At 33.6% G+C, this 18,339-nt stretch overlaps 1 protein-coding gene across 2 annotated transcripts in view; it reads left to right on the top strand.

The window, feature by feature from the left end:
• The window catches only part of LOC106078569 (cilia and flagella-associated protein 47-like), a 66,113-nt gene extending 47,912 nt beyond the window's left edge, over nt 1–18,201 (top strand). For both annotated transcript variants that reach the window (XM_056032232.1, XM_056032233.1), the window contains 16 exons: nt 331–536; nt 1,278–1,421; nt 1,513–1,631; nt 2,525–2,579; nt 2,752–2,900; nt 4,326–4,467; nt 5,141–5,316; nt 5,961–6,068; nt 6,821–7,037; nt 7,536–7,692; nt 8,784–9,012; nt 10,867–11,123; nt 13,093–13,264; nt 14,426–14,587; nt 15,735–15,903; nt 17,083–18,201. In XM_056032232.1, coding sequence (XP_055888207.1) covers nt 331–536; nt 1,278–1,421; nt 1,513–1,631; nt 2,525–2,579; nt 2,752–2,900; nt 4,326–4,467; nt 5,141–5,316; nt 5,961–6,068; nt 6,821–7,037; nt 7,536–7,692; nt 8,784–9,012; nt 10,867–11,123; nt 13,093–13,264; nt 14,426–14,587; nt 15,735–15,903; nt 17,083–17,313 — 2,693 coding nt within the window. In that variant the 3' untranslated portion in view covers nt 17,314–18,201. The remainder of the gene's footprint in view (nt 1–330; nt 537–1,277; nt 1,422–1,512; nt 1,632–2,524; nt 2,580–2,751; nt 2,901–4,325; nt 4,468–5,140; nt 5,317–5,960; nt 6,069–6,820; nt 7,038–7,535; nt 7,693–8,783; nt 9,013–10,866; nt 11,124–13,092; nt 13,265–14,425; nt 14,588–15,734; nt 15,904–17,082) is intronic.
• The last annotated feature ends 138 nt before the right edge of the window (nt 18,202–18,339 follow it).

Below are 18,339 nucleotides of genomic sequence, written 5' to 3' on the forward strand. Positions count from 1 at the left end.
GTGTCTGGACTGCATTCTGTTCTTTTATTTGTTTGTGTCTTCTATTGGAAACTATTGAAACTTGCAGTGGTGGTTCCATCCTCCAGGTGGCTGTTCAGTTGAATAAAAGACTTAATAAATTGGAGACATGCTTGTTTGTTGAATAAGTTTTAAACATTCCTTTAAAAATGAAGATTATTTGTCAAACTTCCTTAAGAAATGAAGATTATTATATTTTATTTCAAACCTCCTAGAAAATGATGCTGGGTGGTGTTTGAACTTATAACCATCCTGAGCCTTCTAGCTATCTTTCTCTAGAAAGAATGAAGCATATATTCATTTTATCTCCAGCTGATGTAGATGAAGAAAAATTTGCACTTCTACCCATTGAGTTCAGGGCACGAGAGGCTGGACACTATTCAACTACTATCACACTGAAGTCCTTTGATGATATAAGAGTCTACCGCATTGAGTGCACTGTAGTAAAAGAAAGCAACATAGCAGAACTAGAATTTAGCTCCCCAGTCCATCAAGTAGTCAGTCAGGACATCCCTATTGTAAGTAATGTTTTATTTTTTTGTCGTTTTGTATTTTGTTTAGACATCTCTATCTTTAATGTTAAATTCTGTAACTTGCCAAATGCAAGAAAGTAGAAGTGAATACAAAAAGATCTGGTATTGTCTTGTAGAGTTGTGTGTCGCACTTGGAACTCTAAGGCCAGCAAAAGTAAACAAAAGCTTCCTTTCACCAGCCTGAATTGGGCTGCGAGTTCCTCCTTTTTCGCCACCCTGTCCGACGGGGGGTGAGACTTGAGGTTAAACTTAGAGGTTGATTTTGCATTCACTTTCAGTGGACATGGTCACTTTGGACTTGTGGACTAGAGATGCGGCGAAAGGCTGCACCACTGGGACCCCCGTCGTTTTCCTCTACTATACCAGGCTAACCATGCGGGACACGCCATTTATGTAATGGCCCCTTGAGGGACAGCGCCTGGACGTTGACAGAATGCTGCAGGAGCTCTTTTTCATCCCCGCACAGTGCAATGAGGATTTTCCCGCACCCTCTTAGGCACTCCCGGGGGAGCCTTGTTTCGCTACCCATTTGGCCGTCCCCTCTCACAACCGTTTCCACCTGGGCGCCACAATGAGGCAAGGCAGCAAGCCCGGGTACAAAGAGATCTGAATGTGTACAAGTGAATGAATGCTAAATGCTTACTATGTTATAATGATGGTTTGAAGTCTTTCAAACCATGCAAAGTTGGCTAACCATTTTATTTTTAATTTGAATTTTGTGTTTAGGTCAACATGACTGACACAGACTGGAATCTCAAGGCCACTATTACAGGAAATGGCTTCTCTGGACCCTCTGAGCTCCTGGCCAAGGCTTACACAACATCTTACTATCCCCTGAAGTTTAGACCAATGAAAGAAGGGGAAGTCAATGTGAGTTCATTTTCATCTACTAACATTCTGGAAACATTTTTTTTTACTAATATTTTTTCATTTATTATAAAATTCAATGTGAAATCACCAGGGTAGCTTGGTTCTTACCAATCAGATGGATGGAACAGACCAGACATTTATTATCAATGGTATTGGACTGCGACCACTAGCACTAGACCACATCAAGCTCATTTGTGCTGCTAAGGCCAGGTATAGTCCCATATTGTCAGACTTCAATCCAAATTATACAGTCTAGGTTTTTATCCTCATATATAATAATAATAATTTTATTTATAAAGCACTTTTAACAAACAAAATGTAGGCTCAAGGCGCTGTAATAACATTACAAACATGAGAGCTAAAATGACAAACAAATCTAAAAAAGTTTTAAACAGATAGATCTTAATGTTCTTCTTGAAAGTAGTGTAGCATGTTGTCTGTCTGAGATCAATGGGGAGTGAGTTCCAAACCTTTGGTCCGTGCACTGAAAAAGCCAGCAGACCGTAGCTTTTGAGGGAGAAATGTGGCACCACTAGAAGCGTTGAGTCCATTGAGCACAGGGCACTCTGAGGGACATATGGAGTGATCAGTTCGCTAAAGTACAAGGGCATGTCATTGTTGTAGATACACTGATGACAAAGTGTGGCCACCTTGTAGTCAATTCTCGCTTTCATGGGAAGCCAATGGAGCATGCGCAAGAGCGCAGTAGCAGTATCTCTACCCAAAGCTTACAAATCCTATAGTCTAGGTTTTTATCCTCATATCTTCATTATATGATTACAAAATATACATTTTATGTTTCTTTTACATCTCTACTTAAAGCTTACAAATCTAAGTTTTTGTCATCACCTCCACTCTAAGCTTACAAATCATACAGTCTAGGTTTTTATCCTCATCTCCACTCTTACAGCAAAATTTTACCAACTGTTTAAGTTTTGATTAAGATCGTTAGTTCTTTATAAAATAAATATTCTTTTACCAGCCATAAATATAATCTTATATTTTAAATGTCATAGAAATGCCTTCCAGTTTGTGTAAGTGAGCTTCTCTTGACTGACAGCTATATAGGTTAGTTCTTACTTATTTCTTTCATTCATCTCCAGCATTGCTCACTCAGTGAATGTCCCGAATGTAACCAAGAAAAAGTTAACTTACAAAGTAAGTCAAGATCTAGGAGTGTGGCTGACTAAATGACAGACTTTTATTTGATTATTTGGTTTATTGTTTTGTTTTCTAATCTTCACATTTAAAATTTTTTTTTTTTAAGTTTTATTGTTGTAGACATGTCTGTAAATGTGTATAGAGGTTGACTACTGGTTTTATCTGATAGGTCGAGTCTGATCTGCCATTCATCTCTGGGCCACAACACATTACAGCCTTACCCAACCAAACCTGTTTGTACACGTTCAATGCCAGCCCCAAAAAGAGGGGAACATACAAAGGTGTCCTGGTTTTCACTGCCAGAACTAACATTGACAAGTATGTACATCTTAAATGTTCATAGATAGTTCAAGCAATGTTAATATTTCAATGTTGGTGAACAAAGTGGGATAAAGCAGACTTAAAAATATGCTCTTTATTATTTATTTTGTATTAAAATAATATGTATTTATTGCTCTTTATTGTTACAGACACACACACCATATAACTTTCTTTTATATTGCTATAGACACACGCATCTTATAATATTCTTTATTGTGTTAAGACATTCTCAATATAACTTTGTTTATTATGTTAAGACACACCATTTTTCTTATTTGTTCCAGACACACACACTAAATATTTTTGCTACCTAAACTTGCTCAGGTTTAAAAAATGTGGGAAAAAAATTGCTTGTACTTTGTGTTTGAAATTTGTCTTTGTGTGCCTAATAGTACAATATTTAAAAAAAATATATATATATATATATATATATATATATATATATATATATATATATATATATATATATATATATATATATTTCTGTGTATTTGAATTAATTTAAAGTTAGTAGATTTTTCAAGGCAACTTTATTTATTTTATTTAAACACCTATTTACAAGTAAGAGATATGTTCTATACTAAGGTGGCTGGTCTGATGAAGAGGACACACTGGCTATTATACTCACACACTGGCTATTATAATCACACACTGGCTATTATACTCACACCCCTTGCTCACTTCTCTTTCAAAAAAAGTGGACTATGTTTTAACTCTTTCTCTCCCAACTGATGATACCAACATTGATTCTATCAAAACATGTTAAAAAATAACAGAGAGAAAGAGCTTAAGTATATTTTAAATTAATAATTGCAAGAAAGCTTGGCTTTCAGACATTGGGCAGGTATAGTGGTTGACTGTGCTTGATAAGACACAATTGGGTTCAGTCTGATTCAGATAACTGCCTGATCATGTGGTAAGCGCTTTGGGCTGTCATAAGGATGGTCATGACTTCCAGTTCTGCCACAGTTCTGCGCTTTGGGCCCGGATGTATGAATCTTCACTTCTGAAGGAGCATCTGAAACTTATCAGACAAACAAACAGATAAAATGATGTACAGTTGATCTGATGTACAGTTGATCTGATGTACAGTTGATTTGATGTACAGTTGATCTGATGTACAGTTGATCTGATGTACAGTTGATTTGATGTACAGTTGATTTGATGTACAGTTGATCTGATGTACAGTTGATCTGATGTACAGTTGATTTCATGTACAGTTGATCTGATGTACTGTTGATTTGATGTACAGTTGATCTGATGTACAGTTGATTTGATGTACAGTTGATCTGATGTACAGTTGATTTGATGTACAGTTGATTTGATGTACAGTTGATTTCATGTACAGTTGATTTGATGTACAGTTGATTTGATGTACAGTTGATCTGATGTTTATTTACCTGTCCCCCCCCCCCCCCCCAGAGATGTAGACAGTGATGGAGAAGAGTACAGTCATGAAACAGATAACGCAGACTATCTAGGCTACAGATTGTGGTATGCTCTTAGTGTGGACGTGAAACCCTCCTTGCCAGAGAGGACTATCAACATTACATGTGCTTGCCAGGTAAGAACAGCTAAATAAATTTTTTTGTAAATTTCTACATGCAAAATGTGCACATAAAAAATGTGTTGATGTGTTATAAAATCCTATAAAAGAAAAATCTTTTGTACTATACAAGTATTTAGTTAATTTGACTTTGTTATATGAAGTAAAGTTTCCCTTTCAGACCTTGAGATCTATAGGGCAGATGATGTAAAGGTCATCTGTTTCTATGGCTGACAATTATTGTAGGTTGTCATGTGGCCAGCAAAATGACCAGTCATTTTCCTTTCTCCAGCTAATATCGGTACCCATTAGAATTGGGAGGACTCATGGGTGCCCTAAAAATCCCAAAATTAAAAATTCCAGTCTTCACCTAGATTGGAAGCGAACCCTTCTGTTCAGAGTCCAAGTGCTTTACCAATGGCCACCATGCCCCGTTTCATATATAGTTCATCGATTTAATCATTAGAATTATGAGTTCTCAATTATTGCAATGTTTTTATTATTAGTAAGTTTAAAAAAGAAATCAAGAAACAAAACAAAAATTATTTATTGGACACCTCCTTCTACTTTACTTGCACTAGTGCTGTTCTATAATTTTCCATTATATACTTGTAAATTTTATTATTCATTTTATTATTAATTACCAAATCAATTAATTATTGATTCTCAAATGTCCTGAACTTGTCTTTAGAAAAAAACTGTTATGGAGGTTATTGTTCGTAACCCAACACCTCAAGAGCTGACATTAGCTGCGACCATCACAGGCTATGATTTAAGTGGACCTCCATCTATAACCTTACAACCTGGTGCAAAGGATGTATATGCCTTGACCTTTGCCCCTGCCATGGTGCAAGAGACCAAAGGGAGGTAAGCTAACAGCTGGTAACTATGTACTTGGTATTGTTCTTGAAATATATGTAGCTAAATTATACAAATATGATAATAATATATTCATTTGTTGTTATAGTTTTTTAACTAATTTATTTGTAGTACTTTTTTGCACTGAGAAATTTTTTCACATTTCTGTCTAAAAGTTTAATCATTGTTTAAAAAGCTTTTTTGTTTTTTTTTACAAATAACTTGTTCAATTGTTATGTAAGTTGGACACATATCGGAAATGGCATGACTACATTAAATACAAAGAAATGGTTTAGTATGATGGCTGCCTGGTCGTGCAGTTTGCACGCTGGACTGTCATTTGGATTTATTGATGGTCCAGGGTTCAAACCCTGCCAGCTCCCATCCCCTGTCATCATGCAGGAGGTTTGGAAGTAAACTATCTTCAACTCTGAAGGAACATCCGAAACTTGTAAAACATTTTACAACAAAAAAACATATGAATACAGTTCAAAAATTATAACATGCTCCTTATTTATATTATCACATTTCTAAATATGACTGAATAAATCTTCTAACATCATTTAACTCAAAGTCAAATTTTATTTTACAAATCATTCATATGAGAAATGTCCCTATAAGTTCTTACAATGTTTCCATGTGACCTGTTTCAGTCTTCTCTTTTACAATGAGACTGTTGGAGAGTTCTGGTATGAACTCATTCTGAAATCTGATCCACCAGTTCCAATAACATTACCTCCCTTGGAATGTGAACTTGGGAAGTGAGTACAAAAGATTTCTCATTTCAAAGAACTATTATCAAACTTCTTTAATTTAAGATGAAAATCTTAGTCAAACAAACTAACCTTGGTCAGACAAAGCACCCAATTAGGGACACAATTTTGTCATTAATGTACATATTCTATAAGATAAGATTAAATTATAATTTGATTTTAATATATTTTGATGCCTCAATTATTAACTTTTGACATTTCTGAAATCTTTCATAAAAACATTATTTATGTCAGGCCAAGGTGCTGCATGTTTCTAAGATAAACAAATTCAATGTTAGGACAGATAGGAGTTAAATAAAAATTACACTATTTATGCTGAAATATATGCTGACAAGTAATAAAATTATCTAACAAATATGTTTGCTACAGATAAAAATTAAAATAGTTCAGAAATGGAAAAAATAACTAATAACTTATCAAAACTATAAAAAAAAACAAAAAAAAAACAATTTAGTCAAGTGGTATGGTTCTTTGTCTGATAGTGAAGTTCATTCCTGCTGGAGGTTTTGGCTAAGATGTAATTATCTTCTTTTCCAAAATATTGTCTGAAACTTGTAAACAGACTCATAATATATTAAGCTTTAAAGGCATGTTGATATGCACTATCTCTTGTCACTGTAGCTAAAAACTAAATACAGTTTATCAGCTATTGAAGTAAGGTGATCAGTAAAGATTTAGCTCAAAACTTAATTAACTGTATCAACATTAGAAGGTTTTATAAATTGTTATATATTACCTAGATGGACAACACAAATGATAAAACTGCAGAATCCAACCATGGAAGTGCTGGAACTAATACCAGTCATAACAAATTCAAACAACTTTGCTCTTGAAAGAGACTTAGAGAAGCCAATCATTTTGAAAGGGAAGTGCACTATTGAAGTACCGCTGAGATTTATGCCAACTAATCTGGGTTATGAAAATCACATGAGCAGAATTATATTTCAGTGCCGGCAGGTAAAGTTAATTAACGAAAAACCACATTGTATCAAATAAATAAGCAGAATTCTATCAACAACTACTACTGCAGCATAACACTATATTCAATTCTTGTTATATCAAATATATTTATATATATATAATATCAAACTATCAAAACACTACAATCAATCTTTGCTATATCAAATTAACTTCAAAACACTACAATCAATCTTGGCTATATCAAATAAATTAGCAAAACACTACAATCAATTTTTGTTATATCAAATGAATTAGCAAAACACTACAATTTATATCAAAAAAATTAGCAAAATACTATAATCAATCTTTGTTATGTGAAATAAATTATCAGAACAGTACAATCAATATGTTATAATATTAAAACATATCTTTTATATCAAATAAATTAACAAAACACTACATCCAAACATTTTCTATCAAGCGTTCGCTAATATTAGACGTTAAACATCTGATACACTGAAGAGGTATTGTAAATAAATTATTTTTGTATTTCAGCTAAAAGAATGGATATTTATAGCATCAGGTTCAGGACTAATACCTCGGCCACAGCCCCCAGTCAGCGTACACACAGCCACAGGCTCCAACACAACAGTTATCATACCATTCAGAAATCCAACAGATGTTCCAGTGATGGTTGATGTTTTGCTCACAGGTGATTTGTTAGAATGATCTCTCAAATATAGGCTTAGTTTCTGTTAGACTGACTTTGTAAATAAATTCTTTTTTTATTTGTGATTCCATTTTCCACCTCTCCTGATTGAACTCCTAGTATTGTACGCAATATATCACTATATGGATAATTAAACTGTGGGTTGGGTGGCTGAGTGTTATAAACCACTTGACCACTTAACATGGAGTCTTGAGATCAAATGTAATGGAGACCAGGAATTGTTAATAAAGGCTTGACTCAAGTTAATTTGTTTGATGAGCATCCCACTGTCGCATTGAAATCATCTCTCAGATACCCGCAGGCCTACAAAAGAGAGTGCACCAAAGCGCACCTAGCATGCTATACCAAGAAATATGTGATATACAAACACAGTTCCAAAAACAAATTTGATAATTACATTTGGAATGTGAATGTTTTTGTTGTTGTTTTTATTTGAGAAAAGATTCTTTGTAATCACAAAAAATTTCCAATAAGGATCAATAAAGCAGTATTAGTCTTAGTCTTAGACATTTATTATATAAATTAAGAGCTTTTATATTGAGTGGCTTATTTGGTCTTTATATACAATTAAAAACTTTGACATTGAGTTCTAATTGAATCTTTAAATTTAAAGACTTTCCTGAAAAAGATATGTATCCATTATCCAACAATTTTAGTTGTGCAAGTTTAATATTCTGCTTTCTTTTAGCCAAAAAATTAATACTACAAGTGTCCTTTGGAAAGAAAAACATTATTGATTGTGTTTCCTATTACAGAAACGTTAATCCATCATATATTACTATATATATTATTTTGCAAACCCATTACATGTCATCAAAATCACTAATTCTCACCAATGTTAATTTCTTTTCCTGTTATTGTTCAGGAGTCTCTTCTCTAGAACCACTTACCAGGACCTCATGATATATAGAGGTCATTGGTCAACCAACCACTGAATGCCCTAAAATATATGTTATTCACTAAACAATAGGCTTTTTACATTTCATATACACATGGAGTAATTGTAGGTATTATTTGTTGAATTATTTATGTCAATGTATTTTTTAAATGAATTTTGTTTCTGAATTGATCAGATACTGAACAAGCATCAGATAAATTGTTTGATGGAATGCCTGCTCCAGACCCAGCTTTCAAGTTGCTGCTGAAACACAACAGCTCGATCATAGTGGAGGCCAAGTCAACTCTTGAAATCCCCATCAGCTTTGCACCCACAGAAATGATCAACTACAAGGCATTTTGTACTGTGGCTATTAGGAGAGAGGATGGACAGCAATGGCCATATGTGCTGGAAGACACTCTTGGGTAAAGGAAACTTTTTTTTTTCATTTCAGGGAATGTTCAAACTTATTATAAAATATAGATATTGGAAATAGTGGTGATTGAGGTCTAAGGCTCTGGGCTTCTGAACCGGAGGTACAAGGTTCGAATCTCAGTGAAGACTGGGATTTCAGTTTCCGGATCTTTAGGGTGCCTCTGAGTCCACCCAGTTCTACTGGATACCTGACATTAGTTGGAGAAAAGTAAAAGTCTTTGTGGTGGTCACGTGGCATCCTTGCTAACCAGAAATAGATTACCTTTACATCATCCGCCCTATAGATTGCAGGGTCATGATAGAATAGCATTACTTTGAAAGCAAGTTTTGTTTTTAGTTAGACCTTCATTCTAGTTTAATATTTGAATAATGTAAGGCATTACTTACAAAGAGTTTGGAAAGAAAGAGTACTTTTGTCTCTTTATCTCTTTCTAAATGTTTGAAAAGATTGGAATATTTTGATGTATTGTAAGCTAAGTTACTTGTTCAAATTCATTATTTACAAAGCTTATATAAAATCACTCTGTCTGTATGGGTGGAATCAAATTGAAGCTTTGCACAATTAGTCATTGTCAATGAAAACACATGAATTAAAACAAAAATAAACAAATTAAGTAATCAATTAGTCGCAATTAATAATTTGTTTTATTAAATAGAAAATGTAATAAACTAAAGGGAGATAATAGATCATTTGAAAAAAATTGAAACTTACAATAGATTAAAACCTATTTTTTATAAATACTTGAATAGCTCAGTGGCTAGCATTTAGGGTATCCATTTGTAGGCTTCGAGACCTCAAATTCAGACTTGAGAAACCTTTTTTAAAAATAGCTTTTGAAAAGGCAGCATGGAAACGTCCTCTCTGATCCCCCCACCCCAACTGGTCCACAAAAGTGATTGGACCATAGTGCACTAAGCTTAAAAGTTGCACTAAACATAAACAATAATAGTCCTAAAAATATTTATTTTTGTTAATCTAACTTAGACTTAGGTCCTCCCACGCTGTTTGGCGCATTGGGCGGCAAGCTTTCTCCATAAAGATCTGTCATTGGCAATGCCTGAAGCCTCCTCCCACCTGGTGTCCACTGTTCTGAGGTCCTCCATGAAGGTGTGTCGCCAAGTAATATGAGGACGTCCCTGTTTGCGCTTTCCTCGTATTGGCTTCCATGTTATCGTTGTTAATCTAGATCTATTAAAATTTAATGACATGATTGATTCAAAAAAAAAAAAAAGAATAAATTTCATTTTTAAAAAGAATTTTTTATATTTTATTTGTTTAGTTGTAGCCTGAAATCCTTGCTAACTCAAGAGGCATAAAAATACTATTTTTTTTTTTTTTTGTAATGAAATTTAATATATGATACTGCTACTAAGAGATACAACTATTAGGTGGGGTATTTGTTGCAGTGAGCTAGGATCAGTAACAAAATCATGTGTAAAAATTGTGTTTTTTGTTAATAAAAAAAACGACTTGACCTTAAGCTCTTGAAAGACTTTATTTGCCCTCCTTACTTAGATCCCTCCACCTCGTTCAGGGCATGGGATAGCAAGCTGTCTCCATAGAGATGGTCATTGGCAACATCTGTAGAGATCGGTTATTGGCAACATCTGTAGAGATTGGTCATTGGCAACATCTGTAGAGATCGGTCATTGGCAACATCTGTAGAGATCGGTCATTGGCAACATCTGTAGAGATCAGTCATTGGCCACATCGCCATCCTCTTCCCAGCTATTCACCATGTTCAAATTTATTATACTTAGAATAAAAATAATTTGTTAAATTTGTCACTTTTCATAGAGATCAGAGAAATGTAAACATCCGTTCTCACCATTGTATTTTCCAGTAACAGGTTATCCATTACAACATCTGGACTAAATAAAATTCGATGGCTTTACCCTATTGTTGGGATCCCGGAGCACAAGATCTCCAAAGATGCCACAGCAACCCACATCATCTGCCAGGCAAGAGACCAGGTGGAACAGAGGATGGAAGTTGTACTGTCAGGCTGCGCCCCAGGAGCCAATCAAGCCGTGTCTCTGAGAGCAAAGACACCTAAAGACAAAAAGTCAAAAAGTCCTCAAGGAGTTGTAGTAGGGAATAGTAAGTGAATAACATGATCAGTCTAGCTAAAGGAATACAGGGATAGTCAAGATCAGTTTAGCTAAAGCAGTACAGGGATAGGGACCATTCTAGTTACACCAGTACAGGGTTATCACACATCATTCTAGTTACAACATTACATGGATATTACAGATCATTCTAGTTACAGCAGTACAGGGACATAACAGCATTAGACATACATTATCACAAATAGTAGATTTTTTAAATGTTGACATTCTTATTGATTCTACAACTTCCTTCAAAAAGGTTATTACAAATTCAGAATGATACATAGAGTAGTGTAGATAATGCAGCCTAGAGCACTGGCTATAGTGTAAGGAGGGTAGCCACTAGAATAACAATTTATCCATATGGTCTTTTAAACCAAAAATATTTTGTAACAGATGTTTATCTTGTACATAAATAAATTACAGATGTTCCTCCAAAAGTGTAGATAATTACTTCCTGCATGTAAATATAAATTAAAAAAAAGAATTCATCAATTGTTGGCTATCAGTTTTCGACCAATTTATGAGAAATAGTGAATACACAGACAACAGCTGAATTTCTCTTAGTTGATAGTTTAGAGCTAAACATGAGAGAAAAAGTCTCACCAACTACTATTCAGCTAGAACTTGTGGGTAAAGTGCTAAAACAAAAGTTTTGTTATGATCACTTTAATCCACCATTGGTAATGTTTCACTTTATGTCGATATTATTGTTACATTAAGTTTCAAATGTACTAAAAATGTTCATAATTCTATAACACTACTAGTGAATGTACTGCTTTAGACTTGGCTTACAAATAAAATGACATACACATAAAAAATCTTCTGTGCAAAAATCTTTGCATTCTTTTATTTTATTCTGTTTTTTATTTCGTTTAGACACATTTTTTATGTGTAATTAATAACAATTTTAATTTTTAGGTTTTAATTTATTTAATCAGCTTTTTTAATTTATTGTTTTATGTTTTGATTCTGTTGTTTTTTTTAAATACAGTTGACTTTTGATAGTCAGACACTTCATAATCTAACACACTCAGTAATTCAACACACTCAGTGATTCAACACACTCAGTAATTCAACCCACACAGATATAAATTCATGTAATTAATGTATACTGTAGTATGTATACTTCTAGAATGTAGGCAGGCTTAATTTGGGATTTATTAAAGTATGTGAAGTCTGAAATAATTTTTGTGTATTTTATATCAATAAATTTGACTTTTTTATCTATTGTTAATTATATCCTTGAAAGTTTAAAAGAATCTCTTCACTTTCAATTATCCCTTAGTTTGTTTGTAAAATGTTTTACATGTTTCGGATGTTCCTTCAGAGTTGAAGATAGTTTACTTCCTAGTCCAAACCTCCCGCAGGACGACGGCGGATGGGAGTGGGCAGGGTTTGAACCCTCGACAGTTGATAAATCTGAACGACAGTCCAGCGCGCAAACCGCACGACCAGGCAGCCAGGCAGTCTGTTGGACCATTGGGGCACCACACAAGATTTGACGACCATCCTTCATTCCTCTCTGTCTTTTGCTTTGGATAGAACCTCTTTCAATGGCAGGCTCGTCCATTCTTTTATGTTGTCTTCCCATCGCTTTCTCTGTCTGCCTCTTCTTCTTTTTCCTGGTACTGTTCCCTGAAGGAAGGTCTTTGCGAACCTTGAAGACCTTGTAATATGGCCATAGAGATTTAGTTTGTATATCTTTACAATAGTTAGCAGGTCATCGTGGAGAAAATCTTTTTGATCATTAATATAATTTTCATGTCACTAGGATAAAAATTTTTGAAGTACAGATAACCTTTGGTAATCCAACATTTTTTGGTAATCTATCCCACCCACGAAATCCCATAACCATCTTACTATCAAGAGTAAAGTGAAATGCTTATGTTTTTTTAAAGTTTATTTTTAAGTTTAAAGCATCACACTGAGCAGTTTATTGAAAAAATTTATTATTTCAGCTATGGCAACTGCTAATGAGTTTAGTTTTGAGCTGGTCTACCCAAACGATGAAGTGAAAGAGAAATTGAGCAGTGCTGTGGCTATCAGCATCACAAGACATTACAGAGACCCCAGTTCTGGGCTGGTCACTTTGATATTTACTGTTAGATATGCACCTATCAAGATAATGGAGTAAGTATGCTCTTGGTTTTGTTGTAAGGTATCTGGAATGTTCTAGTTCTAGTTGTGGAAGGTTTTGGGATTGAAAAGAAACATTTTTGTGTTTTTCTTGAAACTAGCACAGCTTACAAAGGGGAATAAGTTAAGTCAAGAACAGTCATGGGAGATGATCCTTGTGCTGACTGTATCTTGATAACCAAAGTCTGTAGCAACCTTAGATTTAACAATCCTAAAGAACTCCAAACCTTAAAATTATGTACCGAAAATATTTGGAGAGATACATTTCTTAGCCAGATGGCTAAAAGGGGCATACAAAACTTTAATTTAAGAGTTGAGCATTTAGCTCAGACTGGAAGTGATAAGTAAATGCTATTACTTGAGCTGATATAAAATCTTCAACTTCTAAAACTCAATCTACAAAGTAAAGAAATATTTAGTTTTTGTTTTTTTAAGCTTTGTTATGCGCCCCTTCTGTATAAAACTTTTCAAACAATTGAATACACAAAATCTAAAAAAATTAAGACATTTGACTTTTAAAATTTGGTTGAGTTGCCACCACTGAATAATAGGAATTCAGATCTGAAAAAAAGTTTACATATTCATGTAAGCATATTTGATTGTACTGCATGTAAGCTAATTTGATTATGGTACTTGTAAGTTAATTAAATTGTACTACATGTAAGCTAATGTAATTGTACTAGTTGTAAGCTAATATAATTGTACTAGTTGTAAGCTAATGTAATTGTACTAGATGTAAGCTAATGTAACTGTACTAGATGTAAGCTAATGTAATTGTACTAGATGTAAGCTAATGTAATTGAACTAGATGTAAGCTAATGTAACTGTACTAGATGTAAGCTAATGTAATTGTACTAGATGTAAGCTAATGTAATTGTACTAGATGTAAGCTGATGTAATTGTACTAGATGTAAGCTAATGTAATTGTACTAGATGTAAGCTAATGTAATTGTACTAGATGTAAGCTAATGTAACTGTACTAGATGTAAGCTAATGTAACTGTACTAGATGTAAGCTAATATAATTGTACTAGTTGTAAGCTAATGTAACTGTACTAGATGTAAGCTAATGTAATTGTACTAGATGTAAGCTAATGTAATTGTGCTAGTTTTATTATTTTGTTTTCTCTCCCTCTCGCCCTCCCCTTGACCTTAGCTACATTGTTCAGTTCCATGTTCGTGCAGCTACTGGAGGTCTGTGGAGGTTTCCTCTCAGGTTCTCTGCCCTGGAGCCACCAGTAGATGACACCGTCATGGTGGAGGCTACAGGTCTGGGCAAACCTTCTAGCGTTGGCTTCAGGTTGACATCCATGCAAAAGTGAGTTTGAAATTAATCAGTACTAATCACAAGGTTTAAATCAGAGACCTGTCTGTTTATGCAAAGTTATGCTACACTATTTTTTTCTATTATAAATTCCTTATTGGTTTATAAATATAAGTGATTTGCAGTTTCATTAGCAAGTGCTTGTTTATCAAACCAAATATCTTGGGTTTCATACATGCTGAAAACTAGGATCTTTACTTCAGCTACCTTTATAGGGTACAAACGTACAGGAGGTATGGACTAAATTATCTTCAACTATAAAGGAACATCAGAAACATGTAAAATCCATGACTGAGATAAGGGAAAGAAAAAAACCTTTGGATGGTTGTTATAATCATGTCATACCTCATTAAACTGTTTTAAGACCAAGTGTTTATCTATATAATACGTGAAGTTTTTATATCTATTTTTTTTAAATTCTGCAAAATTTTCCTATAAGTATCTCTCTGTGGCAAATAACATCTTTAAGATAATCTTTTCCCTTTACAAATTGTCATGTAACTAAAGAGGCCAATCCTTGATACACATCCACAGTCTCATGTTAAGCATTTGTAATCACTAGACACTGCAGCCATTTCTCTTTCCTACTTCTGGTGTGGTTCACCATATGGGACTTCTCTTTTATGCTCTATTTGGGCCTAAATGTTGTTCTTTTTTTCTGCCAACTGTTTGGTGTCGAGTCTTGAAGAGCTTTATGTTGTGCTAACATCCATCTGTGAAGAGTGGACAACTTGCAGACCTCTAGTTAAATAATCTCATACTAAACCTACATCTGACAATCAATTTTCAGTTTAACTATCCTACATCTGACAATCAATTTTCAGTTTAAGTATCTCTTTCAGAGAACTAAATTGAATGCCTACCTGTTCAAAAAAATATTTTCTTTCAAAGCATATTTATCAATGTATTCTTCAATATGAATATATGCAAATTATAGGAATCTTCTTATTGTTGTCAATATGTTAATACTTCTTATTGACCAAAAGAAGTGTTCGGTCTAGTAAACACAATTACATATTACATATAAAATGTATAGTCATTTTATCAACAAAGTACTTTCATTAAATTTTAATTTGTACAGTTCACAGTTTTGCTTAGAGTTCTGCTTTATAAATTTTTAATTAAATGTATATATTGTCAGGGAAGCAACAGAGTTCACTGCATTCTTTGAGTCTGGCAGTGACCCAGAGTTTACAGTTAGCCCTGAGACTGGAGAATTATTGCCTGTAGATACACCTGGGACATTGTTTACTGTGAATTTCTTGCCCACAGTTTATGGAAAACTTTATCATGCGAAACTAGTTGTGCAGGTGAGAGCTATGTTAATGGTACAGAAAACAATGTTCAAGCTATGTTTCTGTGAATCTTAGTTGTTCAACAATGTTAAACCTTTGTTTCTGTGAATCTATTTCAGATGTTAAACAATGTTAAATCTTTGTGTCTGTGAATCTATTTCAATTGTTAAACAATGCTAAACCTTTGTTTCTAATAATCTATTTTACTTGTTCTAAACTTTCATCATTTAGTGTCTCAATTAAAAATGTTTCAATTAAGTTTAATTTAATTTCTTGAAATAACATTTTTTTTTACACTTCAATAATCTTTTTTATTTGACTGACCCAATTCTGCACATCTTTTTTTTAAATTATCCAAACAACTTTATAAATAAAATAAAAGCATTGTCTTCGATTCCAAAGATTAAGGATAAGAGCACTGAATAGTCAGGCCCACTAGTGACCTGCATATTTTGCCACTTCTGATGCATGCAGACGAAGCTGTCACCCTCCTGACATCTATATCAGTTGTCTTTTCATTGTTTGTGTCTGGGTCTCAAAAGTTTGTTCTGGGACCTAGGTGAGAATTCTCCTGCTGTCTCTTTCAGAGTTCATCGCTGCCAGCTGCTTTTTTCTTATGGTTGAGGGCTTAGTGAAATGAAAATGTTCTAAACTTTTATATACTGCATATATATATATATTATATATATATATTCCTGTTTTATAATAGCTTTGTAATCTGCTACAATACAAATTTATTTTACTGCAAAGCTAGACAGAGTTTACCAATGAGGACGTGATGAAGAGTGGTCTTGGATCAGAAGAGCTAAGAGATGTCATAGTATTTCTAAACTGCTCTTCTATTAGAAGCATCTGTAATTGTAAAAAAAAAAAAAAACCTCATTTGAAAAACCTGTAAAACTAAAAACTTTATTAAAGAGCCTCTAAAACTAAAAACCATTGAAAAACTTCTAAAGCTCCTCAAATCTTCTCATTGCAAAGTTTACTTTTCAGTGTGTTTGTTTGCAGGTAAAGCTTGTTATTTTGACTTTGCTCAATTTTAAATTATGTGAAGACTTAAATAAACTTTGGTAACATAAAAAAATGCTGCCTGCTTGAGTCTAGATGTTGAATGTTTTTATTTTTTGTTCCCTAAAAATGTTCATTAAAGTTATTATTTTACAATCAGAACAAAGATGTTTTTATTTTCTTCAGACATCTGACATGCAGTGGAGTTACATGATAAAGGGAGTCTTACCTGAGTACAAGCCTCCCAGGGGCGTATCTGCACCCCCAATCTCAGGCCCACACCCAGAGCTGAAAAAGCAGCATGCCAGGAGGAACTACATTCGTGAAAACATGAGACTGATAGCCACCGCTGTATCCTCGCCCATTAAGGGGGCACCCCTCATGAACATGACCCACAAGCAACAAATTTGTGTTTAACAACTTAAGTCTGTATTCTTGTTTCCTTGATACAATTATTGTTTTAATAGACAACTATTTCTTCCTGCTATTATTGTCTTCATTAGTTGTTATTAAAGTACCATTTTATTTTTTAAATTTTTTTTTTTAGCCAAAAAATATTTTTTAAGTTTGGTTGATATTCTGCTAAGCACAGCTGCTGACCAGGAAAAATGGAAGGATTGGATGCGCAAACTGTCACAGCACCCCTACGACAGTCAATGGACAGATGAGAAAAAAAATAAGGGTTTAAGGAGTTACTTTGAAAGGCCTATGATATCTTTCAAACTAAACGTATTCTCTTTCCAGATTTATAGTTTTATAAGTTGAGTTCAACTTTATACACTTAAAACAAATAATTGTCATGAAAATATTTTTGGCAAGCAAGTTATGAATTTTTTTGTGATTTTTCAACAAATCAATTAAACTTTCTGTCACAAGAAATAATTGAAATTTGTCAGACAATTTAATATTGATTACTTTGACCATAAGTCAGAGCTGAATAGGATGTTTCCAAAGCATTAAGTATGTATATTAAGAAAGCTATAAAAAATTGTTTTGTATTGTTTTTGTATTCTGAGTCTTTTTTATATTAATTTAAAAAAACAGTATTGTAATTTGTATATTTACATTTCATTATTTGTCAATTTACTTTCCATTGGAAAGTGCTATACATGATTTTGTAATTTTTTTAATTAAAATTAAAATTCCGCCCATTAAATTGTGATGTATTAAAATTCATTCTACATTGAGCATTAATCTCAAGTGATATATAAAACATGTCTTATACATTTTGATGTTACATTTATAAACCTGTTCAAGTCCACTACTGCTGTGATACTATCTAATAAACATTTTTTTGTTTTTAAATCAGAGTTTGTGTCATTGACTTAATATGCAGGGAAAAGTTTTTTTCAATTTTTTTTTGAGCAAATTATTTTAAGTAGTAAATATTTTTAAAAATTTCACCCACCTGTTGGAAATGGTTATATCTGCGCTGAATATGGC

This window comes from Biomphalaria glabrata, chromosome 6, assembly GCF_947242115.1.
Source record: "Biomphalaria glabrata chromosome 6, xgBioGlab47.1, whole genome shotgun sequence".
NCBI lineage: Eukaryota > Metazoa > Mollusca > Gastropoda > Planorbidae > Biomphalaria > Biomphalaria glabrata.